Below are 19,219 nucleotides of genomic sequence, written 5' to 3' on the forward strand. Positions count from 1 at the left end.
TAATCAACTATTGTTACCCTACAATAATACAACAGCTACATTGTGTATCACATTTACGATGCCATCCAGTCAATGTTTTTTTAATTGTACTTTTTTTAAGTAGTAGTAATACAACAGATGCAGATGTCTTGCTGCGATAGCTCATTAGTAAACAACAACTTCCGCCTGGTCAGACCACTTCGACATCTATCAAACAGTAAGGGTGGATCGGTTTAATTGTGCATTTCTAGATAAATTATTTCTTTATAAAAGAGACAAAAATTCCCATTTTTCTTTTATTAATAACATTTATGACATAAACGTGTAATTCCGGTCACAAACGATACGTACATCAAGGATGTATTAAGTCCATCATCGAAACTGTTTTACCTGTACATAGCTACAGTGGTACAGTCCACAACACCCGGGTTTCCGCGCGAAAAGACGGCCCGCGCGCCCGAATTGCTTATAGCATCCATCTGCAGACAGACAGTCACCGTGGAGCTGCGCGGTGGTTAATGATAGTAGAGTTTTAAACGGTTTTAAAACATTTTAGTCGCTCGTGTCTTACGCTCGTTTACGATGCCAACCAGGACGTCCCTGCCTCTCCCGGACGATGTCCGGAAAAGGTACTGTAATGAATGCTAATAGTGTTCTACTGATGTAGCTAGCTTGCAGCTTTTATTTCAAAAGCCATAACAGCGGCTGTTAAAGCTGAAATGGCAGTCCTGGTGGGTTAGACTTTCTGTGGTTGTCCTGAGCGTTACTGGCGGTTTCCCTTTTACCTGTGCAAACAGATGTTGCTAACATTAGCTTTTTGCCATTGACAGGGCTAATGCGGTATGCACTATTAGCCAGTTAGCATCATTAGCCTACCAATGGATGGGACAGCGTGTGAGATTTGGCGCCACTCAGGAAGTTTTGTTATCTGTGTTTCTGCTTTCCCGCTGTCAGTGTTTTATTGCTGCAGTATAGCAAAGGATGTGCTCCTACACCATTCGCTCTGACTTACCCCAGCACTGTTTTGATTCTCCTTTGTTTACAGCTTGCAGAGGTTGGATGAGGAAGGATCTGCAGATGAGGTGAGCTGTGGACTCAAAACATGCTTATCTAGTAGTTCTGAAACTGAAGTTTAGTGTGGAAGAACTAACTGTTTAGTATTTTAGTCTGTTTCTATACTGTCACCTCAAAGGGAAGTTCCAGACTCAATCCGCATTGCACTCCCCTTATATCATAAATAGTTATAAATAAAATGAACGAGGATCAGCTTTAGTCTTCTTTTTTTGTGCCATTTTCTATTTGAGCTGTTTCTGGTGGACAGCATAAGGAAACTGACACCAGTGGTGCGATGTCAACAGGAAAAGTTAAATATGTACTATGTGATAGTTTCCAGGTTGCATATTGTCTCGTTAAGTAATGCAATCCAGTTTAAGACAGTTGTGTTCTTTAAGTTTTGTGTGTTTATCCCCGTGCCTGTGAGTGCATAAGTTGTGCCGCCTTTTTTTTTTTTTTTTTTGACTTTATTCATTAGCTCTTATTCTCTTTTAAAATGTCACTTCAGGAACATGTGAAAGAGAAGCTCAAGTTGGTGCAGGACTTTCTGCATGTTGATGCTCAGGATCAGCTGACCAGTCTGGAGGAAAAAATGAAAAGTTCAGAGATCTCAAAGGTCAGTCAGTTGTAAGTTGTCCAAATTGATATTAATCCTAAAACCGTACTTGACTTTCTGTCATCTAACTTGTGACATATGTCATGTGCTTTTTGTTTTTGTTTTTTAAAGGAGGTCTATATCTCTAAAGTGAAGGCCCTACTTGGAAAAGAACTTCATCTTGAAAATGGCTCCCACTCTGATGACGCAGAGAAGAATGGAAAGACGAATGGCTTTTCAAATGGTTCGCACAAAGACGAGCATGATGAAGATGTAACCATGAGCGTACAGGAGGAGGAGGAATCTGTCAAGTCACCAACTTCTTCGAAAGGGAAGGGTGGACGGAGGAGCAAGGCAAATTCTGACACAAAAAGTACGTTTAAATCTCTTAAGATGGAGATCACCTGCACATTCAGTGGCTTTCTCCAGTTATTTAAGCAAAGGTAATTTTTAAAATAAATTTTTTTCCTTTTGTAGAGTCTCCAGCAAGTACCAGGGTTACCAGAAACAGTGGGAAACAGCCAACCATCTTGTCAATGTTCACTAAAGTGTGCGTATAGGAATATATTTAATTCATTTATGTATTTTGGCATAAAACAAAACTTCAGTCACTCTAACCTGCTTGAAATAAATGTCTTTCAGTCAGAAGCGCAAGTCAGAGGACTTGAATGGAGAAGCTGTCAACGGACAGAATGAACCGAAGAAAGATGATGACGTTGAGGAGGTACCGTAATGTTATGTACAAGTAATGTAAAAAAACATGAGTAGAAACTGCAGTTCCTCCGTGTCAGATAAATAACCCTCCACATACTTTCAAATTTGTTTGTAGTCTCGGGAGGAGAAACGTCTCAAAGTGGAGTCGGATGACAAGTAAGTATCTTTAGCTTGAGAGCAACAATTGTGATATAGTTCATACAAGCAAATGTGTTGACACTTTTCTTTATGCAGTGCTGCTCCAGAAGAATCCAAGAGTGACATTGTAAAGTCGGTTTCTGCTGTAAAGGTAGTGATTTGGATAGGTGAATTGTAAACATTTTTGAAGGCATTATTGCTTCGTGCTGACTGGATTGTGTTTTTGTTACTGTTCAGACACCACCACCCAAATGTCAAGACTGTAGACAGTACCTAGATGATTCTGACCTGAAGTTTTTCCAAGGGGATCCTGATAATGCGGTGAGAACTTGCAAACATAAACTGCAGTTTTGTTTGTTTAAAAAAAATATATATATATAGATAGATAGATATTAAAAAAAAAAAAAAAAAAACCCACAAACCCATAATTTCTGTGTTTCAGCTGGATGAGCCTGAAATGTTAACAGATGAGCGCCTCTCACTGTTTGACTCCAATGAGGATGGATTTGAGAGCTATGAGGATCTGCCACAGCACAAGATCACAAACTTCAGGTGAGTAATTCTCCATCTTTATTAAGGTTTTGTTCCTGTGAGGTAACATACACAGCTTGTTAGGTAAGAGGAACAAAACAAAACTGCAAGGAAAGAAAGATCTGTGACTGGCTAGAGGGAGACATCAAGCTTGAATGGGCAGCAGGATAGAGTTGGAAATGTACTATTATGTCAAGAGGGTGGTGACAGGGTGGAAATAGTACCTTGAGGAACTCAAGAATGAAGAAAATGACAGAGGGGAACTGTTGGTCAGGAAGTGCAGGAAATGGGTGAGGGCATCTATGAAATGGGTCAGGGGTGATTCGTGACAGAATGATATCAGCAATAGCGAAAGGGAAGGTTTACAAGATGGTATTGAGACATACAGACAAGACTGGAGGCGGAGCTGTAGATAATCAGATTTTAATTGTGAGGGTCCAGAATTGATAGTATTATGAATGAGTAGAGATCAGGTTCAGAGATTTGCAGACAGGGTTAGAGACGCAAGGTTTGGACAGAGTATGGATAGTAACCTTGTGGAGGGCAAGAGACCATAGAGAAGATCCATGATGTGGTGAAGGAAGACTTGCAGTGGGTTGGCATGACAGAACGATGTTAGGAATGGAGTGAGAGATGGGCAGATGATCTGCTGTGGTGATCCCTAAAGTAAAAGGAGTTTAGAAGAACAGATGTGTTCCTTCTAATTAGACTGTTTTTATATTCTAAAACTTAAAGTTTTTGTCAGTCATATGGTATAACAATGTGTGTTGCAGTGTTTATGACAAGCGTGGCCATCTCTGTCCATTCGACTCTGGACTTATTGAGAAGAATGTTGAGCTTTACTTCAGCTGTGTTGTCAAACCCATCTATGATGACAACCCTTGTATGGATGGTATGGAAAACCTGTCCAGTTATAGAAAGTTCATTATGATTGTACATTGTCTTTTAGCTTTTATAACCTTTTTTTTTTTTTTTCCCTGTATTTTTAGGTGGTGTTCCTGCCAAAAAGCTGGGACCCATCAATGCCTGGTGGATCACTGGTTTTGATGGTGGAGAAAAAGCTTTGATTGGTTTCACTACAGGTAGTATAATTGTGCATTTTCTTCTCCATTTAGTTAAAATAAATAAATCCATATATACAGTACACTAATGTTTATCCAACTCTTTCCTTATCTAGCTTTTGCTGACTACATCTTAATGCAGCCCAGTGAGGAGTATGCTCCCATCTTTGCACTGATGCAAGAGAAGATCTATATGAGCAAGATAGTGGTTGAATTCCTCCAGAAGAATCCTGATGCTACCTATGAAGACCTACTCAATAAGATTGAGGTGCAGTCTTGTGTGAATGAAACAAACTCTTGTCTTTGAATCCGGGTTCCTGTCGTGGTATCTGTTTGAGAATTTTAAAAAAAATGTTTTACTGTGTATATTTCCATTCATATAAAGTGATCCTGCCTGTTGCTGTGTTGGTTTCTCACAGGGATCAAATTTTTATTTATTTTTTTCTTAATGACATGTCCAAAGCTTATTATGCCCTGTTTTCCCATTCCCTCAGACAACTGTGCCTCCTGCAGGACTCAACTTCAACTGCTTCACTGAAGACACGCTCCTGCGCCATGCCCAGTTTGTTGTAGAGCAGGTGGAGAGCTACGATGAGGCCGGTGATTCGGATGAGCAGCCAATCATTGTTACTCCCTGCATGAGAGACCTGATCAAGCTTGCAGGAGTCACTCTAGGAAAAAGGTGCTTAAACTTTTTTTTTTTCTGTTTGTTTTTTTGTTACAACTTTCTGTTTTGTATGCTTAGATGTATAGTGATAATTTTGCATCAATACTTAAAAATATTCATTTTTCAAGGGTGTTGGTCTCATCTGTTGGATTGTGAATCTGCAGTCTCCTGAGATTTCAGAGAAAATGGTCTGAATTGATTCTGCAAATACTTGAAATAATAGCTTAATGTTGAATCTGAAGTGCATTGAAGAAACATGTAATACATACTTAATTTATAATGAAAAATCCAGTTTCAGCTTTCCCATTTTTATTTTTTCTTCTATCAGCAGCTATTTTGACTCCCTTCGGGTTTTAAAACTATCCATTTCATTTGTGCTTATATTCCTGTATTTCTGCTCCCTGTTCTCCCTAATGTCTAACATTCCTTTAACATTTCCTAATGCAGCATGCTGCTGTACTGGTAGGTAGGCCTCATTGTGAATGCATCTTTAGCTTGTTTGGTGGTGTGTTTAATGTGAAGCATTTAGAAACTTTATGGACAAAGAGCACTACACCAGATTTCATGCTAAAGTTTTATTTCTACTTTAAATCATTTTATATTTTTTGGCTTTACATTGTGGTTTATTTTTAGTTTATCCAGCATATTTGAAATCTGGCCACGTATATCAGATTTGTGTAATCGGCGCGAGTGCGGTGATTGATTTATTTAAAGATGTCATAGGATTAAAACGAACTTTGCAGAAACAACTTAACTTGACTGGCACATCCCACTCGAGTTTAACAGAACATTATTTAAAACATACAAATCTTCTTTTCACATTTCAACTCGTTGAACACTTGTGATGTGTTTATATTTAATATTTTGGGATACCCGATTTGTTATACAGAACAATCTGGAATGTGGTCCTTGGAAACGGGCAGGTTTGGGAAAGGGCATTCACTTTCAAAAAGTAACTTCTACCACAGACTTACTTACCCAACAGTGGGTGGGTTGCTAAAGTCTGAGGTGCTTTGATGCTAGTAGTATAGTGAGATTGTTGCTGACATTTATAAGCACTTGTGCAAAACAAATGTGAACGTTAAAAACAGTCATCATGCCTCTAGCAGTGTCGTTGTTGGTCAGTGCTTCCTCATAGAAAGCTAGTTCTCCTGAGATTCTGATCTTGTATCTGGCAGCTTCAAAAATGATACATTTAGAACAGGAGCATATTGTGCAAGAGATGCAGAGTCTCTTAATAGTAAGTGAAGAAAGAAGTGTTTTAAGTTTCATAATGGCTATGCGGAGGCTTTTTCTCGTAAACTTTTTTTTTTCCATTACGAAATTCATAATCCATAGAACAAGAAGACTTGGAAAGTCCCAAGTTCAAGCTTTGTGTTTGAACATGGGGCAGCCCCACAGCTGTAAAGCATCAGAATTAAAAACGAAACTTTTCATCGCCTGAGTGTGGTGCTGTCAGGGTATTCTCTTTATATTTGGAATTAACTTTGATTTAGTTAGAGCCTGTATGAGTTAACGCTCAAAAGCCTTCATTTAGGTGAGGGTTATCCATCTTGTTTAATAAGAAATATGACACTTCCTCAAACATGGGTTAGAATTTGTTAAGAGTTCAGAGTTCTTGCAGTGAATGCTATTTATATCTTTGACAGGAAGAACAAAAGCCAAAGGAGATCAAAGCAGTCTTTACACTCAGGAAGTTGGCACATGTTGGTGTGTTTTTTGTTTTTGTTTTTTTGTTTTTGTTTTTTTGTTGTTGTTTTTTCCCATGCAGGCCCAATTGCTTCCCACGGAGAGAACTTTATTGCCTCTTACATCAGATGGAAACTCTGCATTGAACATTCTGTTTGTTTGGTTTGATTTGCTTGTTTCTTTGCATGGCCTGATGCTGTGGTGTGTTGATGGCCAGGGGCTTCATAATGCCATTACGTCACTTATCGTCAGGTATTTGTGCAGAGTAAAATCTGCGTCTTCTGACCATGCACTTTGTTCTGTTGACAGGAGGGCTGCCAGAAGACAGGCTATTCGTCACCCAACAAAGATAGAAAAAGATAGTAAGGGACCAACTAAAGCAACCACTACAAAGCTGGTCTACCAGATCTTTGATGCATTCTTCTCTGATCAGATAGAGCAGAATGATAAAGAAAGTGCCATGAAAAGACAGCGCTGTGGTGTCTGTGAGGCAAGTTGGATACTATCTGTACAGTATCTGATGTTGATGTCCGTCCTCTGTAATTCTTATGCATATTGAATTTTTTTTCTGTGTGTGTGGACAGGTTTGTCAGTCTCCTGATTGTGGAAAGTGTGCAGCTTGCAAAGACATGATCAAATTTGGAGGAAGTGGAAAAAGCAAACAAGCTTGTAGGCAGAGAAGGTGAGCATTTTTTTTGAATGTGTTGCCTACAAATGCTTTTCCAGATATTTGCATCAGTGACTTTATCTGTCATAATATTTTAAGCAAGAAGGAATAAAACACAGACTTGATATTTTATATACAGCTTGGTGTTGCAGTCGTATTAATCTCTTTAAATCTATCTATCTCTGTTTAGATGCCCCAACCTTGCAGTCAAGGAGGCTGAAGATGATGAGAACATTGAGGAGGAAGATGTTCCTGTGGAGAAGCCTAAAAAGGTTCCTCATGCCAAAAGAAAGAAGCAGACCCAGTGCAAACTTACATGGATTGGAGAATCTATTCACGTATGTTTTCATCCTGTGTGGTAGATTAATAGAACTACTCTGGCTCCCAGCACTGGTCATATAAAAATATTCATCTTTAACTCCTTTCAGACTGAAGGGAAGAAGCAATACTACAGGAAGGTCTCTTTGAACGATGAACTGCTGGAGGTGGGAGACTGTGTCTCAGTTTCATCAGAGGATCCATCCATTCCACTGTATCTGGCAAGGTAAGCGTTTCAGACATAGTATAATAATATTCAATTCTCAGGTCAATTCTCAAATCTAATGAGGTGTTTTCTTAGGATCACGTCAATGTGGGAAGATAATAATGGAAAGATGTTTCATGCCCACTGGTTCCTTCGTGGAATAGACACGGTGCTCGGTGAGACTTCAGATCCACTCGAGCTTGTCATTGTGGATGAATGTGAGGACATGCTGCTCAATTATGTCCAAGGCAAAGTTGATGTTATGTATAAAGCCCCATCGAACAACTGGTTTATGGAGGTAAGTTTTTAAAGGGGCTAGAAAGATCTGAAGCTGCTTTTATTGTAATTTTCTTCATGTAACAGTTGCTTCTGTAATTTTAGGGTGGTGTGGATGTTGACCTCAAGGTGATTGAGGATGACGGGAAGAGTTTTTTCTATCAGTTCTGGTATGACACAGAATATGCCAGGTTTGAAATGCCTCCGAAGACGTCTCCATCAGAAGAATGCAAATTCAAGTAAGCACCAGCTACACATTCATTTATGCTGCTCGTGATCTTTTCCTCGATTTATTTTTTTATTTATTTTTTTACATTTTTAAAATCTCTACTTTCACCTTCAGGTTCTGTGGCAGCTGTGTTAGGACTAAAGAGCGAGAGGACAAAGATAAGCCTCATGTATTTGAACCCCTGGAGAATGAAGACCATGACACAAAGGCTTTGTATGCTATGGCTTGCTTTAAAGGAGAGCAGTTCAGGGTGGGGGACAGCGTCTACCTTCCCCCTGAGGCTTTTAATTTCAGGTGAGTGTTACTTTTATTCAGACCTGTAGAATGATGAATACACATGTACTGTCTAACGCTATTTAGAAGTTTCAGTCTTAGTTTGCATGAACGAGGAGTCTACATGTGTAGTGCAGCTTCAGCCACTAGAGGGCCTTCTTTACACACGGGGCACCTGTTTATATTTTTATTTTTTTCAGGTTGAATAAATTTTGTTCTTTATTAAAAAGGGAAGATTGAGTATCGTGGCTAATATTAAAAAATTTGGCCACCACTTACCTCTATAACAATGTGGTTCTCAGTGTGAAGCCAGCCAGTCCAGTGAAGCGATCCCACAGGAAAGACGATGTGGATGAGGATCTGTATCCAGAGTATTACAGGAAGTCCTCAGACTACATCAAGGGCTCAAACCTGGACGCTCCTGAGCCCTTCCGTGTTGGGCGCATCAAGGAGATCTTCTGTCACAGGCGTAGCAATGGGAAACCCGAGATGTCAGACGTCAAACTGCGACTCTACAAGTTCTACAGGTAAAAACTGTTAACAGTTAACATGGGTTGCTATAAATTGGACAAATTTTAAGACTTTAACAAATTTTATCTTCTTTTCCAGGCCTGAGAACACACACAAAGGTGTCAAAGCTAGTTACCATACAGACATCAATCAGCTGTACTGGAGTGATGAAGAAGTGACCGTAAACATGGGTGACGTACTCGGCCGCTGCCAGGTAGAATATGCAGAGGACCTGAATGAATCCATCCAGGACTACTCCAGTGCTGGACCTGAGCGCTTCTATTTTCTTGAGGTACAGTACTTTCTTTCTACTGTAAACTCTAATCATCTATTTATCAATTCATCAAAAACAATTTCTTGTAATGACAACCCCACGTGCATAGAAGAAAGCAAAAACAGTTGACATGGTAGATTTTGTCTAATACTGGAACATTTATTTGGAAAAGTCTTGAACATGTCTTCAATTCAGTGTAGAAACTGCAGTCTTATTTCCATACTGTGCCTCCTTCACAGGCCTATAATGCAAAGGCAAAAAGCTTTGAGGATCCCCCAAATCATGCTCGTTCAACTGTCCATAAAGGAAAAGGAAAGGGCAAAGGAAAAGGTAGAAATTGTATTTATTTTTTCCTTCAAAAATTGATTTTTAGTAGTCTCTGAAATCCTAATGTATTAAATTTGGTTTCCCAAGGTAAAGGCAAAGGAAAAGCTTCAGCTGCACAGGAACAGCCGGACTCACAGCCTAAACCTAAAGTGCCCAAGTATCGCACATTGGATGTGTTCTCTGGCTGCGGTGGACTTTCTGAGGGATTCCACCAGGCTGGTAAATGTTGCAACCCACTCACAAAATGTTTTCAAATCATCTTTTTTGTTTGTTTGTTTTGGGACTGCAGTAAAAAAACGTAACAGCTTGTTTCCTTTAGCAATCTCGGAGACCCTCTGGGCTATAGAGATGTGGGAGCCAGCAGCACAGGCCTTCAGACTGAACAACCCAGGCACAACGGTGTTCACTGAGGACTGCAACATCTTGCTAAAGTTGGTCATGTCTGGAGAGAAAACAAATTCTCTTGGCCAGAAGCTGCCTCAGAAGGGTGATGTGGAGATGCTGTGTGGAGGGCCTCCTTGTCAAGGGTTTAGTGGGATGAACCGCTTCAACTCTCGCACTTACTCCAAATTCAAGAACTCACTTGTTGTCTCCTATCTTAGGTTGGTTCGCCTAAAGTCATCAACTTTCGCCGACACTGTGCAGCAAGTTTTTTTGTTTCCCACAAAAACTCTTAACCTCGCATTAATAGGTTTTTTTTTTGGTTTTTTTTTAAATTATTATTATTTGTTTCTTCTTATTGCAGCTACTGTGACTACTACAGACCCAAATTTTTCCTGCTTGAGAACGTGAGGAACTTTGTGTCATTCAAAAACTCTATGGTCCTGAAGCTCACACTGCGCTGTCTTGTGCGAATGGGATACCAGTGTACCTTTGGTGTCTTGCAGGTGGGTCAGACCTTAAACTTCTTTTCTGCTGTGAAATTTTGGGTGAAGCTAAAATGAAAGTGACTTGGAAAAAATTTCAGAGCTTGTGTTGTTAACCAACAGCTTGCTATAAGGTTTTTCTTTTCTTCTCATACAATAAAGGATCACTAATGCGCTGCGTTCTGCTCTCATTAGGCCGGTCAGTACGGTGTTGCTCAGACCCGGCGCAGGGCCATCATCCTGGCTGCTGCTCCGGGAGAGAAGCTGCCACGCTATCCTGAGCCTCTGCATGTGTTTGCCCCCAGAGCTTGCTCTCTCAGCGTTGTGGTGGGTGAAAAGCGATACGTCAGCAATGTCACACGGTAATGTAAACACTTTCCCCTTCTGGGTTGCTTATATTGTATTTTTAGGTTGCAAATCTTTCTCGCAAGACATTAAAGCTTCATTGTCACTAATTTCTGTCTACAGAGGCAATGGTGGAATCTACAGAACTATCACTGTCAGGGATACCATGTCTGACCTGCCAGAGATTCGCAATGGTGCAGCTGCACTGGAGATTTCCTACAATGGGGAGCCCCAGTCTTGGTTCCAGAGGCAGATCAGAGGCACACAGTACCAGCCTATCCTCAGAGATCATATCTGCAAGGTGAGTTGTGGTGTTCTCATGTTGGCTCACTCTTTCAGTCATTAAAGAATAACTTTATGACAGAAGTTACATGATCTGCATTACAGGATATGAGTGCACTGGTTGAGGGTCGGATGCGTTACATCCCCTTGGCTCCAGGCTCCGACTGGAGGGATCTGCCCAACATCGAGGTGCGACTGAAGGATGGCACCCTGACTAAGAAACTGCGTTACACACATCATGATAAGAAGAATGGGCGTAGCGGCACCGGTGCACTCAGAGGTGTTTGCACCTGTGCAGGAGGTATGCAGGACTTAAAAAAAAAAAGTTGTAGAGCTTAAATCTCCATCTGGGATACATCTCTTATAGTTTCCATGCAAATGTCTTTTTAGGTAAGCCTTGTGACCCTGCAGACAGGCAGTTTAATACCTTGATCCCCTGGTGTCTGCCCCACACTGGGAACCGCCATAATCACTGGGCAGGACTCTATGGCAGGTTGGAATGGGATGGTTTCTTCAGCACAACAGTCACCAATCCTGAACCAATGGGCAAGCAGGTACGCAAGTTTATTTTTTGTTTGTTTGTTTTTTTCAGTTTGTTTACATTAAACATTCCTTCAAATTTATTTAATATAGGAGTGAAAAAACAGAGTACTTGCATTTAAGTCTTAAGCTAATTTGTGTTTCAGGAGATGGTTTACACTTCTTAAATGAAAGAAACTGACCTTAGGCTCTCTTGATTACAGGGCCGTGTACTCCATCCTGAGCAGCACAGAGTTGTCAGTGTGAGAGAGTGTGCACGCTCTCAGGGGTTCCCTGACACCTACCGCTTCTTTGGAAACATCCTGGACAAACACAGACAGGTACAATCTGGAATCACAATACTTAATCCCTGAGAAATTTTTGTGGTTACAGTTGCCACAAAGAAGGTAAGAGTGGCAACAGTGACTTTGCTACGAGTTTTAGTCACAATATTGTACGAGTCACGTGAGGGATGACTATTTTCTTTCAGGAGATGTCGCTTGGTCAGGCTTGCAGAGACATTGTAGCAGGAATCTAGCACAGTATAAACTTTGAAACTGCTTTGTTTTAGTACAGTTTTTATGTCTGTGAGAGGCAATAAATTTAGGTGATGGGGGATAAATTAATGTGTTGTTATTTTTGTTTGTTACATAAATGATAACAAAAATAAGCAGCATTTTAATTTTTGGCCTTTATCATCTTGGACCGAGTTGCAGTTCCAAAATGAAGATGTCTTTACTGCATTTCATGAGCTGCCCAGAAACATCTCTCCCTGCTTCTTGCCAAGTAATTGCTTCTGTTTCCTTCCAGGTTGGAAATGCTGTGCCCCCTCCGCTCTCCAGGGCCATTGGGCTTGAGATTAAGAGGTGCATCACGGAAAGGATGAAGGAAGAACAAGCATCAGGTGACTTTCAGTTTAATCGTATGATTATCTTTTAAGATTTGAATGCACCAATCCTTATTAAAGTGTGTGGTTTTGTTTTAATTTATTTTAACTTATTTATTTTTCCTCCACAGAGAACATTAAACAAGAGAAGATGGAGCTCTCTGATTAAGCGTGTAAAGATTTCATCAAGAATCACTTCTGCAAGTCCTGGTGCTGGTGAAATGATTTCTCTTAAAAGTTGCGATTTAATGGCGTCACCAAGTGGCCGCTATGGACTTTCTATGTAGTACCATTCCACATTGAGTTTTAAATGTGCTTTTAATCATGACGTTGTTGCTGTTGTTGTTAAATGTTCACCTAATGTGGGATAAATTGTATGTAGTTTTTATATGTAATATTTCAAATAAATCTTATGAAATTCTACTTGTAGTTTTCATTATTGTAAATGTACAACAAGTGTGATCAATATATCGGGAATCAAAGAAAGTGGTGCCAAGTGGTTGAAAAACCTCATCTCTTTGAATTCTGAAGCATTTTGTAAATGAACCTTAGATCAGTGGACACCAGATGTTAAAACATGCAGAGTTTGGTTTTTAACTGTTTAAAGTCTGACCTGTACTAAAACCTTTCCTTGAGCTGCTTGTTCCACAATCTTTGCTGTTACTGAATCTGTTTGGGGTTACAAATACATTAAAAAAGTAAATATACACAGGGGTCACATATTACAAGACTTTAAAATGCATAGATAAATCCTCCAAATGTCACTACTGGGTGTAAAATGTACTCCCTGATCATCTAAGAAACTTTGAAATGACAGCTTTTTAACTCATCCTGATAGACAGGAGACTAAAACGGGGGTCCCCAATCCCAGTCCACGAGGGCCGGTGTCCCTGCAGGTTTTAGATGCGTCCTTGATCCATCACAGCTGATTTAAATTTATAAATTACCTTCTCAACATGTCTTTAAATTCTCCAGAGGCCTGGTGATGAACTAATCATGTGATTCAGGTGTGTTGACCCGGGGTGAGATCTAAAACCTGCAGCCCTCGTGGACTGGGATTGGGGACCCTGCTCTAAAACCTTGTTGGCTTTGCAACCAACCTTGTAGCTGGCATGACAGTCATACAGAGAAGAAACCATATACTTGCTAGTGAAGCACTCATTGTAATCTAATAACTATTCATTATGTCAGTCATAAATTAGTACTTGTGGACTGTGATTTGAATCATTTTAAATTTGCACAGAGTTGTTTTCAGACTGTCTGCATTAAAATTCACAAAAATGGTACAAAAAAGTCCAGTAAGTGGAGCAGGGCTCCTTCCCTGTCTTGTAATTTGCAGAAGTACGAGTACAACAGACGCCGCAACTTGTCTGCAAGTGTGTGTGTGTTTTCTTTTTTTCTTTTCTTTAGTTTGTTGGTTTTTTGGGAGGGGCGGGGTTCTTCACAAGACTAGTTTGGCTTTTTTGAGTTCTCTTTTCTTGAACAGTACAGGCTAGAATAGATTTGCCACTGGCTAAAGAAGAGTTACTGTATCTGCATCTACCAAAATATCCATCTGTTAATCTCGGACTCAGGAGGAAAGTTCTGAACTTTGATGCACTTGTGAACACATCTGTTGAAGCCATGATGTGGCGGCCCTTCATCTTCAGCTGCTTAATCGCATGCACAGGTGGGTCTGTTTTGTTTGTTTGCTTGTTTTTGCTGTGCTTGTTGCTTTGTTATATAGTTACCATATTATATTTCTATAGTTTTAACACAACGTCCAGTTCCTCTTCAGGAGAAAACCTTCAACCACATTAGCACTGGTCTTAAGCATTTTACTTCTTCAGATTATCAGTTTAATTTAAATCCACTTTATGAAGTCATTATCTAAAATCTTTAGCATTTATCACTTGGAGTCTTTCTAGCATAAATCTGCTGCCTTTAAAGACAAACAAAAAAAAGCCTAGCAGCTGTTATATTGTAGATATTGTCCTATTATGTATTAAGTTGCAGGTCATTAGACATTTGACCAGAAGTCTTCAATCCAAATATGCTACAAATTGCTTCTTTCATTGCAATAATTCAATGAATGGATCATTATTTAGCAACTCTAAAGCAGCTAAAGTATTTTAGAGACTAAAGTGACCAAATTATATTATAATTTTATATTGGGACTTACTTTTAGTCTGTGTTTGTTTTTATTATATCTATAATTTTTCCTTTATCCTATTTTAAGACATTTAAAATATTTTTAGAAAATCTGTAATGTAATTTACTATGACTTATTCTTTATGCAAAAAAAGTACTTCGCCGTTTCATCTCACTTTCAACATTTAGTTTGTGCCTCAAGGCCTCTGTAGCTCCATCATTATCTCTTAACCTCCAAATCTTCCATTATGTTAAGTATCAGTAAAACTATGAATGTTGTAACAGAGGAATACAAACAATTTCATGGTTTTTACAATAAAAATATGTCCATCTATATTTTAAATCCAGAGTTATGAACAGTGTGATCAAAAATCAAACCACTCTTGAAAGTTAAATGGAACGTGTCACCTAAAACGGATCAGTATATTACAACCACCCAATTTGCAATATTGTCCATGCATCTATTCTTGTCCGCTTATCGTTATCAGGGTCACCTATCCCATCTGCCATAGGGTGAAAGCCAGGGTACACCTTGGACAGATCGCCAGTCTGTCGCAAGGCTGACACAGAGAGACAGGCAACCATTTGCACTCACATTAACATTCACCTAACTCAGATGGTAGAGTGAAACTCATCATACGCCTTAAGTCCCTTACTCCCAGTATTATTGTTTTATTTTATTTATTTATTTATTTTTAGGAAAGCTTGTGAGCACTTCATGTCCATTTGACATAACCCCTCCTAGAGTTGTGGTGAGATTTGGAGACTCCTTATCAGCAAACTGCACCTCACTATCTAACCACACTGATGGAATGGGATGGGAGTCTCCCTTTGGAGGAGTGGACTTTACCCAGGGTGTTTCTTCTCTTCTATTTAAAATTGACTCTGTGCCAGTGTGGGAGTTAGAGCCAATGTGTTATGTGAATTCCCGTGATGGTGATCAGTGTGTGAAATCATTGCCAGTCACTGTTTATAGTGAGTAGCCTTAACTTGGTCTAACATTTCTAAGAAGGTCATCGTTATTATATTTTCACTGATTAACTTTGAGTCATTTTATTATTTTAAAAAAAATTATTTTCTTTTTCAGAAATGCCAGACAGTGTGTCTCTGAAGAATTTACGTACAGTGGAAGAAGGCCGACAGTTTGTCATACAGTGTGATGTTGTTAATGTTGCACCAGCAAGAAATCTTTCAGTAGTTTGGCACAAAGGAAATAAGATCTTGTCTTCTCAGACATTTGAAGAGTCCAGTCCATCTCCAGTCAGTAAGTCATCTGTCATCACTCTGACTGCTCATAGAGATGATGATGGAGCTGAGATCTGGTGTGAAGCAAAGCTGAACCTGTGGCCAGAGGAACAAGGTCCTCCTCCAGTGCGTTCTGAAGCTCATAATGTGAATGTACTCTGTGAGTTTTTAACATGCTCTTAATTTAATCACCACAAGCTTTCATACTGAAAAAATGAGCTTTTCTTTATTTGTCTGTATTTTGATTGGATGTCCTCAGACCCACCAACTTTCACCAATAATCCAAATGAGAATTTGGAAATGACAGTTGGGAGCAAAATATCTTTAAATTGTACAGCTAAAGGAAATCCAGTACCATCCTACCATTGGCAGTTCCCAAACTTTACACAAGTGTGGTACAGGAGTCATGATGTGAATCATCCTATTTTGACTCCATCATCTAAGTTTCCAGGGGTCTATATCTGCACCGCCTCAAACAGCCAGGGCACTGCGACCAAATACTTTATCATCACCAAAGCTCCACGTAAGTTCTTGGCAGTTCTTTGTCTGTTTAAATCTTTATTTTGGGATTTGCGATTGATTTTATGTAAGAAACTTTCCCATCTCTCACAGGAGATCAAACAATCATCGCAACAATAGTCAGACTACTTGTGGCCTTTGGACTCCTGCTCTTCCTTGCTTTTCTAGTTTTTACGACACACAGAGGCATATTTTCATGCAAGAAAGGCGACTATCTCCAAGGACAACCTACCTCATCAGTACCAGTATAAAACAAATTTGAATGGGTGCATGCTTGTTTTAAAGCTGTAGCTGAAAAAATGCACCATCTTGTCAGCTATCGCTAAAGCTCCACTAATCAAGAGACTGCTGTCCAAACAAGCAAATTTAATCTAGCAGAAACGTGTTTAACAGCAACACTGTGAGTGTAAACATGTGTATAAACAAAACAGATTAATAATCAGATATCATCCTCAGCTATTCATTTATTTTAACTTTTCACTGGACAGAAATAAGAAGGAACAAATTTGCCTCTGACTGTCAACTGAAACTTTTTCTAATTCTAATTTTAGAAAACCGCTTGTGATTTTTATCAAGTCTTTACGCACGCCTGTGTTTTTCTCTCTCAGAAAACAGGAAATGCAAGACATTTTATTGCATGTTCACATCTTTTCATGTGCTCAATTTAATGTATGATCCACACACATCTTTACAACTTTTAGATATACAATAGAACAGCTTTTATTGTCACTGTTACAAGAACAATGAAAGGCTGTTTGGCGTTTCTCCATGTGTGTGAAGTACGCAATAGCATAAGTATTTACACAATCACAGACAAATTTAAATTTACACAAGAAGGATATGTACAAGTTATACATACCCCTGCAAACATACGGATACACCCATACAAACATACACGCACATACATACATATATGTATATACACATGTATGCATGCGTACATACATAAACACACATATTTCCATGTACGCGCTTACATATATACATATACATACACATATTTTTAAATGTGTAAATCAGGAAATGAGCTGACTTGTTTTCTGCACCACAAAACGGAGGAAAGTTTTATTTTTAATTTCATTGTATGCACGCTTGGTGAAAACTTGATTTGGTTCTTAATTTTGAGCAGTTTCAATGCTTAGATAAGTAAGTGTGTTTTGTTGTAATCTGTTGTTGTAATGTAATCATAAAAAAACTCATATTTGGATATGATTTTTAAAAAAATTTAATTTCATCCCCATTTCTTAAGAGGGGACAAACACTGAAATCGGAAATCTCGCTTTTAGTTCATCACAGTTTTGTCGTCCTCCGTGTCCTGCTTTTGGGTCCAGTTTCAAAATTTAATCGGTACACCCCGCCGTGACAGCTGCCTGCTGAAGTTTAGGATCTGACTGCAAAGTGTTTGACTTGACAAAAGGGATTTCTGACGTTTTTGGGCTTTTATGCCTAGTATATTTAGTCATACTGGTAAAAATACTGTAGTCACCAGGATTTACAAAGTGGTTAGGTATAAAATAAAGAAATGACCTGTTTTGCAAGTATCTTTATGTGTTTGCATTATTGAATGAATATTAAAATCAATATAAACCTTTCTGTCCACTTAAAATATATTTTTAAATCTGTGATTTTACTTTTTTTTTTTTTTTTTGCAATTTTTGCTTAATTTTAATGACCTTTTTTACTTGGATAAACAATTTTGCATTTCACTAGCGCACTCTTGTGCTGTAACTGAAGAAAAGTAAGTGTAGTAAAAATCTGTAGACCACTTTGTTCTCCTGACACACAAACTAAAATAAGCTAACTGTAGAGCATAGAAAGAAAAAGTGTTTTCATTTGCATTTATAAGATGAAATTAAATGTTTTAGAATTATACTGCAACTTCAACCTCCTGTCCCAGTATCACCAATTCACTCTGGTTGAGAAAATGAAAATCCTGTAAAGGATTAAAAGTTTCTAACATCAACTAAGGTAAAGTGTAAGTCCTCATGGCGGACAATGGGTATTAATCCATACTGCATAGCACAATTAACAACATTGCCTAAAAAAGTATAAACAGTAACAGTCCTGGAAGACACAGTTGAGCTGCTTTAGCTGATGATCCTCTCACACCAGCCAACAGAAAACAGTAGGTGGTGTTTTGTTGAGAGTGGGAGGGTCGTAACACATTTGGACATTATTCAGTCTTAGAGCTTCTGCATTTGTAAATCTTGCTCCTCTAGGTCTGTTAGCTATGTTTCATAGCAAAACATTACCATAGTGATCAGAAAAGAAATTTCACAGTAAAATCAAAGCCTAAACATTAAAAGGATATGCAAATTAATGTATCCATGCATCCAGAATACCAGCAGAGCTGAAATAATGTGCTAAATTTATCATTTTATTATTTTTAATTGTTACTATTTGACCACATGCCGAATTTAAATGTTGCTGTATCATACTATATGGCTATGTTAAGCTTTCCTGTATCATTCTAGGAAAGCCTGTGAGCACTTCCTGTCCATTAGAACTTAGCACTCCTAGAGTTGTGGTAAGGTTTGGAGACTCCTTATCAGCAAACTGCACCTCATCATCTGACCAGACTGAAGGAATGGGCGGGATGGGAGTCTTCATATGGAGGAGTGGACCTTACCCTGGGCGTCACTTCTCTTCTGTTTAAAATGGACTCTGTGCCAGCGTGGGAGATAGAAGCAATGTGTTATATGAATTCCCGTGATGGTGATCAGTGTACAAAAGTGTTACCGGTCACTGTTTATAGTAAGTAGCCTTAACTTTATCTGAGCACGCAATTTTTAGTATTCACTGAATAACATGAAAATAACATGAATTACAGTTTTTTACAGACACTAGGACGCATTTCTCAATACTTAGGTCACTTTTGCAAAACTCCTCACACAGTGAGCACAACAGAAGTCTATGTGGGC

The 19,219-nt window shown here is 39.0% G+C and overlaps 2 protein-coding genes across 4 annotated transcripts; both read left to right on the top strand.

The window, feature by feature from the left end:
• Positions 1–396: 396 nt before the first annotated feature.
• On the top strand, positions 397–12,827 carry dnmt1 (DNA (cytosine-5-)-methyltransferase 1). Of its 2 annotated transcripts, XM_014339268.1 has the most exons (35): positions 397–608; positions 1,025–1,061; positions 1,541–1,648; positions 1,760–2,000; positions 2,105–2,177; positions 2,270–2,351; positions 2,457–2,497; positions 2,576–2,630; positions 2,717–2,800; positions 2,922–3,031; positions 3,784–3,902; positions 4,000–4,092; positions 4,188–4,339; positions 4,566–4,753; positions 5,186–5,200; positions 6,737–6,917; positions 7,012–7,109; positions 7,285–7,432; positions 7,523–7,638; positions 7,714–7,915; positions 7,999–8,132; positions 8,237–8,416; positions 8,698–8,922; positions 9,005–9,197; positions 9,419–9,509; positions 9,594–9,725; positions 9,826–10,108; positions 10,252–10,393; positions 10,568–10,734; positions 10,841–11,018; positions 11,105–11,300; positions 11,390–11,553; positions 11,743–11,859; positions 12,329–12,422; positions 12,536–12,827. In XM_014339268.1, exons 1-35 carry the CDS (start codon positions 562–564, stop codon positions 12,571–12,573), a joined length of 4,524 nt encoding a protein of 1,507 aa, XP_014194754.1. In that variant the 5' UTR covers positions 397–561; the 3' UTR covers positions 12,574–12,827. The 2 variants fall into 2 exon arrangements, with proteins under 2 accessions (XP_014194754.1, XP_005939959.1); XM_005939897.2 differs by lacking the exon at positions 5,186–5,200 and having other exon boundaries at positions 398–608.
• A 605-nt stretch (positions 12,828–13,432) lies between these two features.
• LOC102304415 (cell adhesion molecule 3) lies at positions 13,433–17,887 on the top strand. Of its 2 annotated transcripts, XM_005939893.3 has the most exons (5): positions 13,433–14,073; positions 15,234–15,509; positions 15,622–15,939; positions 16,039–16,302; positions 16,392–17,887. In XM_005939893.3, exons 1-5 carry the CDS (start codon positions 14,028–14,030, stop codon positions 16,547–16,549), a joined length of 1,062 nt encoding a protein of 353 aa, XP_005939955.1. In that variant the 5' UTR covers positions 13,433–14,027; the 3' UTR covers positions 16,550–17,887. The 2 variants fall into 2 exon arrangements, with proteins under 2 accessions (XP_005939955.1, XP_042074591.1); XM_042218657.1 differs by lacking the exon at positions 15,234–15,509.
• The last annotated feature ends 1,332 nt before the right edge of the window (positions 17,888–19,219 follow it).

The sequence above is a fragment of the Haplochromis burtoni genome, unplaced genomic scaffold (genome assembly GCF_018398535.1).
Source record: "Haplochromis burtoni strain Fernald_Lab_line unplaced genomic scaffold, NCSU_Asbu1 Contig_21, whole genome shotgun sequence".
Taxonomy (NCBI): domain Eukaryota; kingdom Metazoa; phylum Chordata; class Actinopteri; order Cichliformes; family Cichlidae; genus Haplochromis; species Haplochromis burtoni.

Excerpts from the sequence above, each read along its gene's own strand:
- dnmt1 (XM_014339268.1), top strand. The coding sequence starts at position 562 with ATGCCAACCAGGACGTCCCTGCCTCTCCCGGACGATGTCCGGAAAAG. Across the intron at positions 7,433-7,522 it reads GGATTGGAGAATCTATTCAC|ACTGAAGGGAAGAAGCAATA; the intron begins GTATGTTTTCAT and ends AACTCCTTTCAG. Across the intron at positions 11,019-11,104 it reads TCAGAGATCATATCTGCAAG|GATATGAGTGCACTGGTTGA; the intron begins GTGAGTTGTGGT and ends TCTGCATTACAG.
- LOC102304415 (XM_005939893.3), top strand. The coding sequence starts at position 14,028 with ATGATGTGGCGGCCCTTCATCTTCAGCTGCTTAATCGCATGCACAG. Across the intron at positions 14,074-15,233 it reads CTGCTTAATCGCATGCACAG|GAAAGCTTGTGAGCACTTCA; the intron begins GTGGGTCTGTTT and ends ATTTATTTTTAG. Across the intron at positions 15,940-16,038 it reads TCATAATGTGAATGTACTCT|ACCCACCAACTTTCACCAAT; the intron begins GTGAGTTTTTAA and ends GGATGTCCTCAG.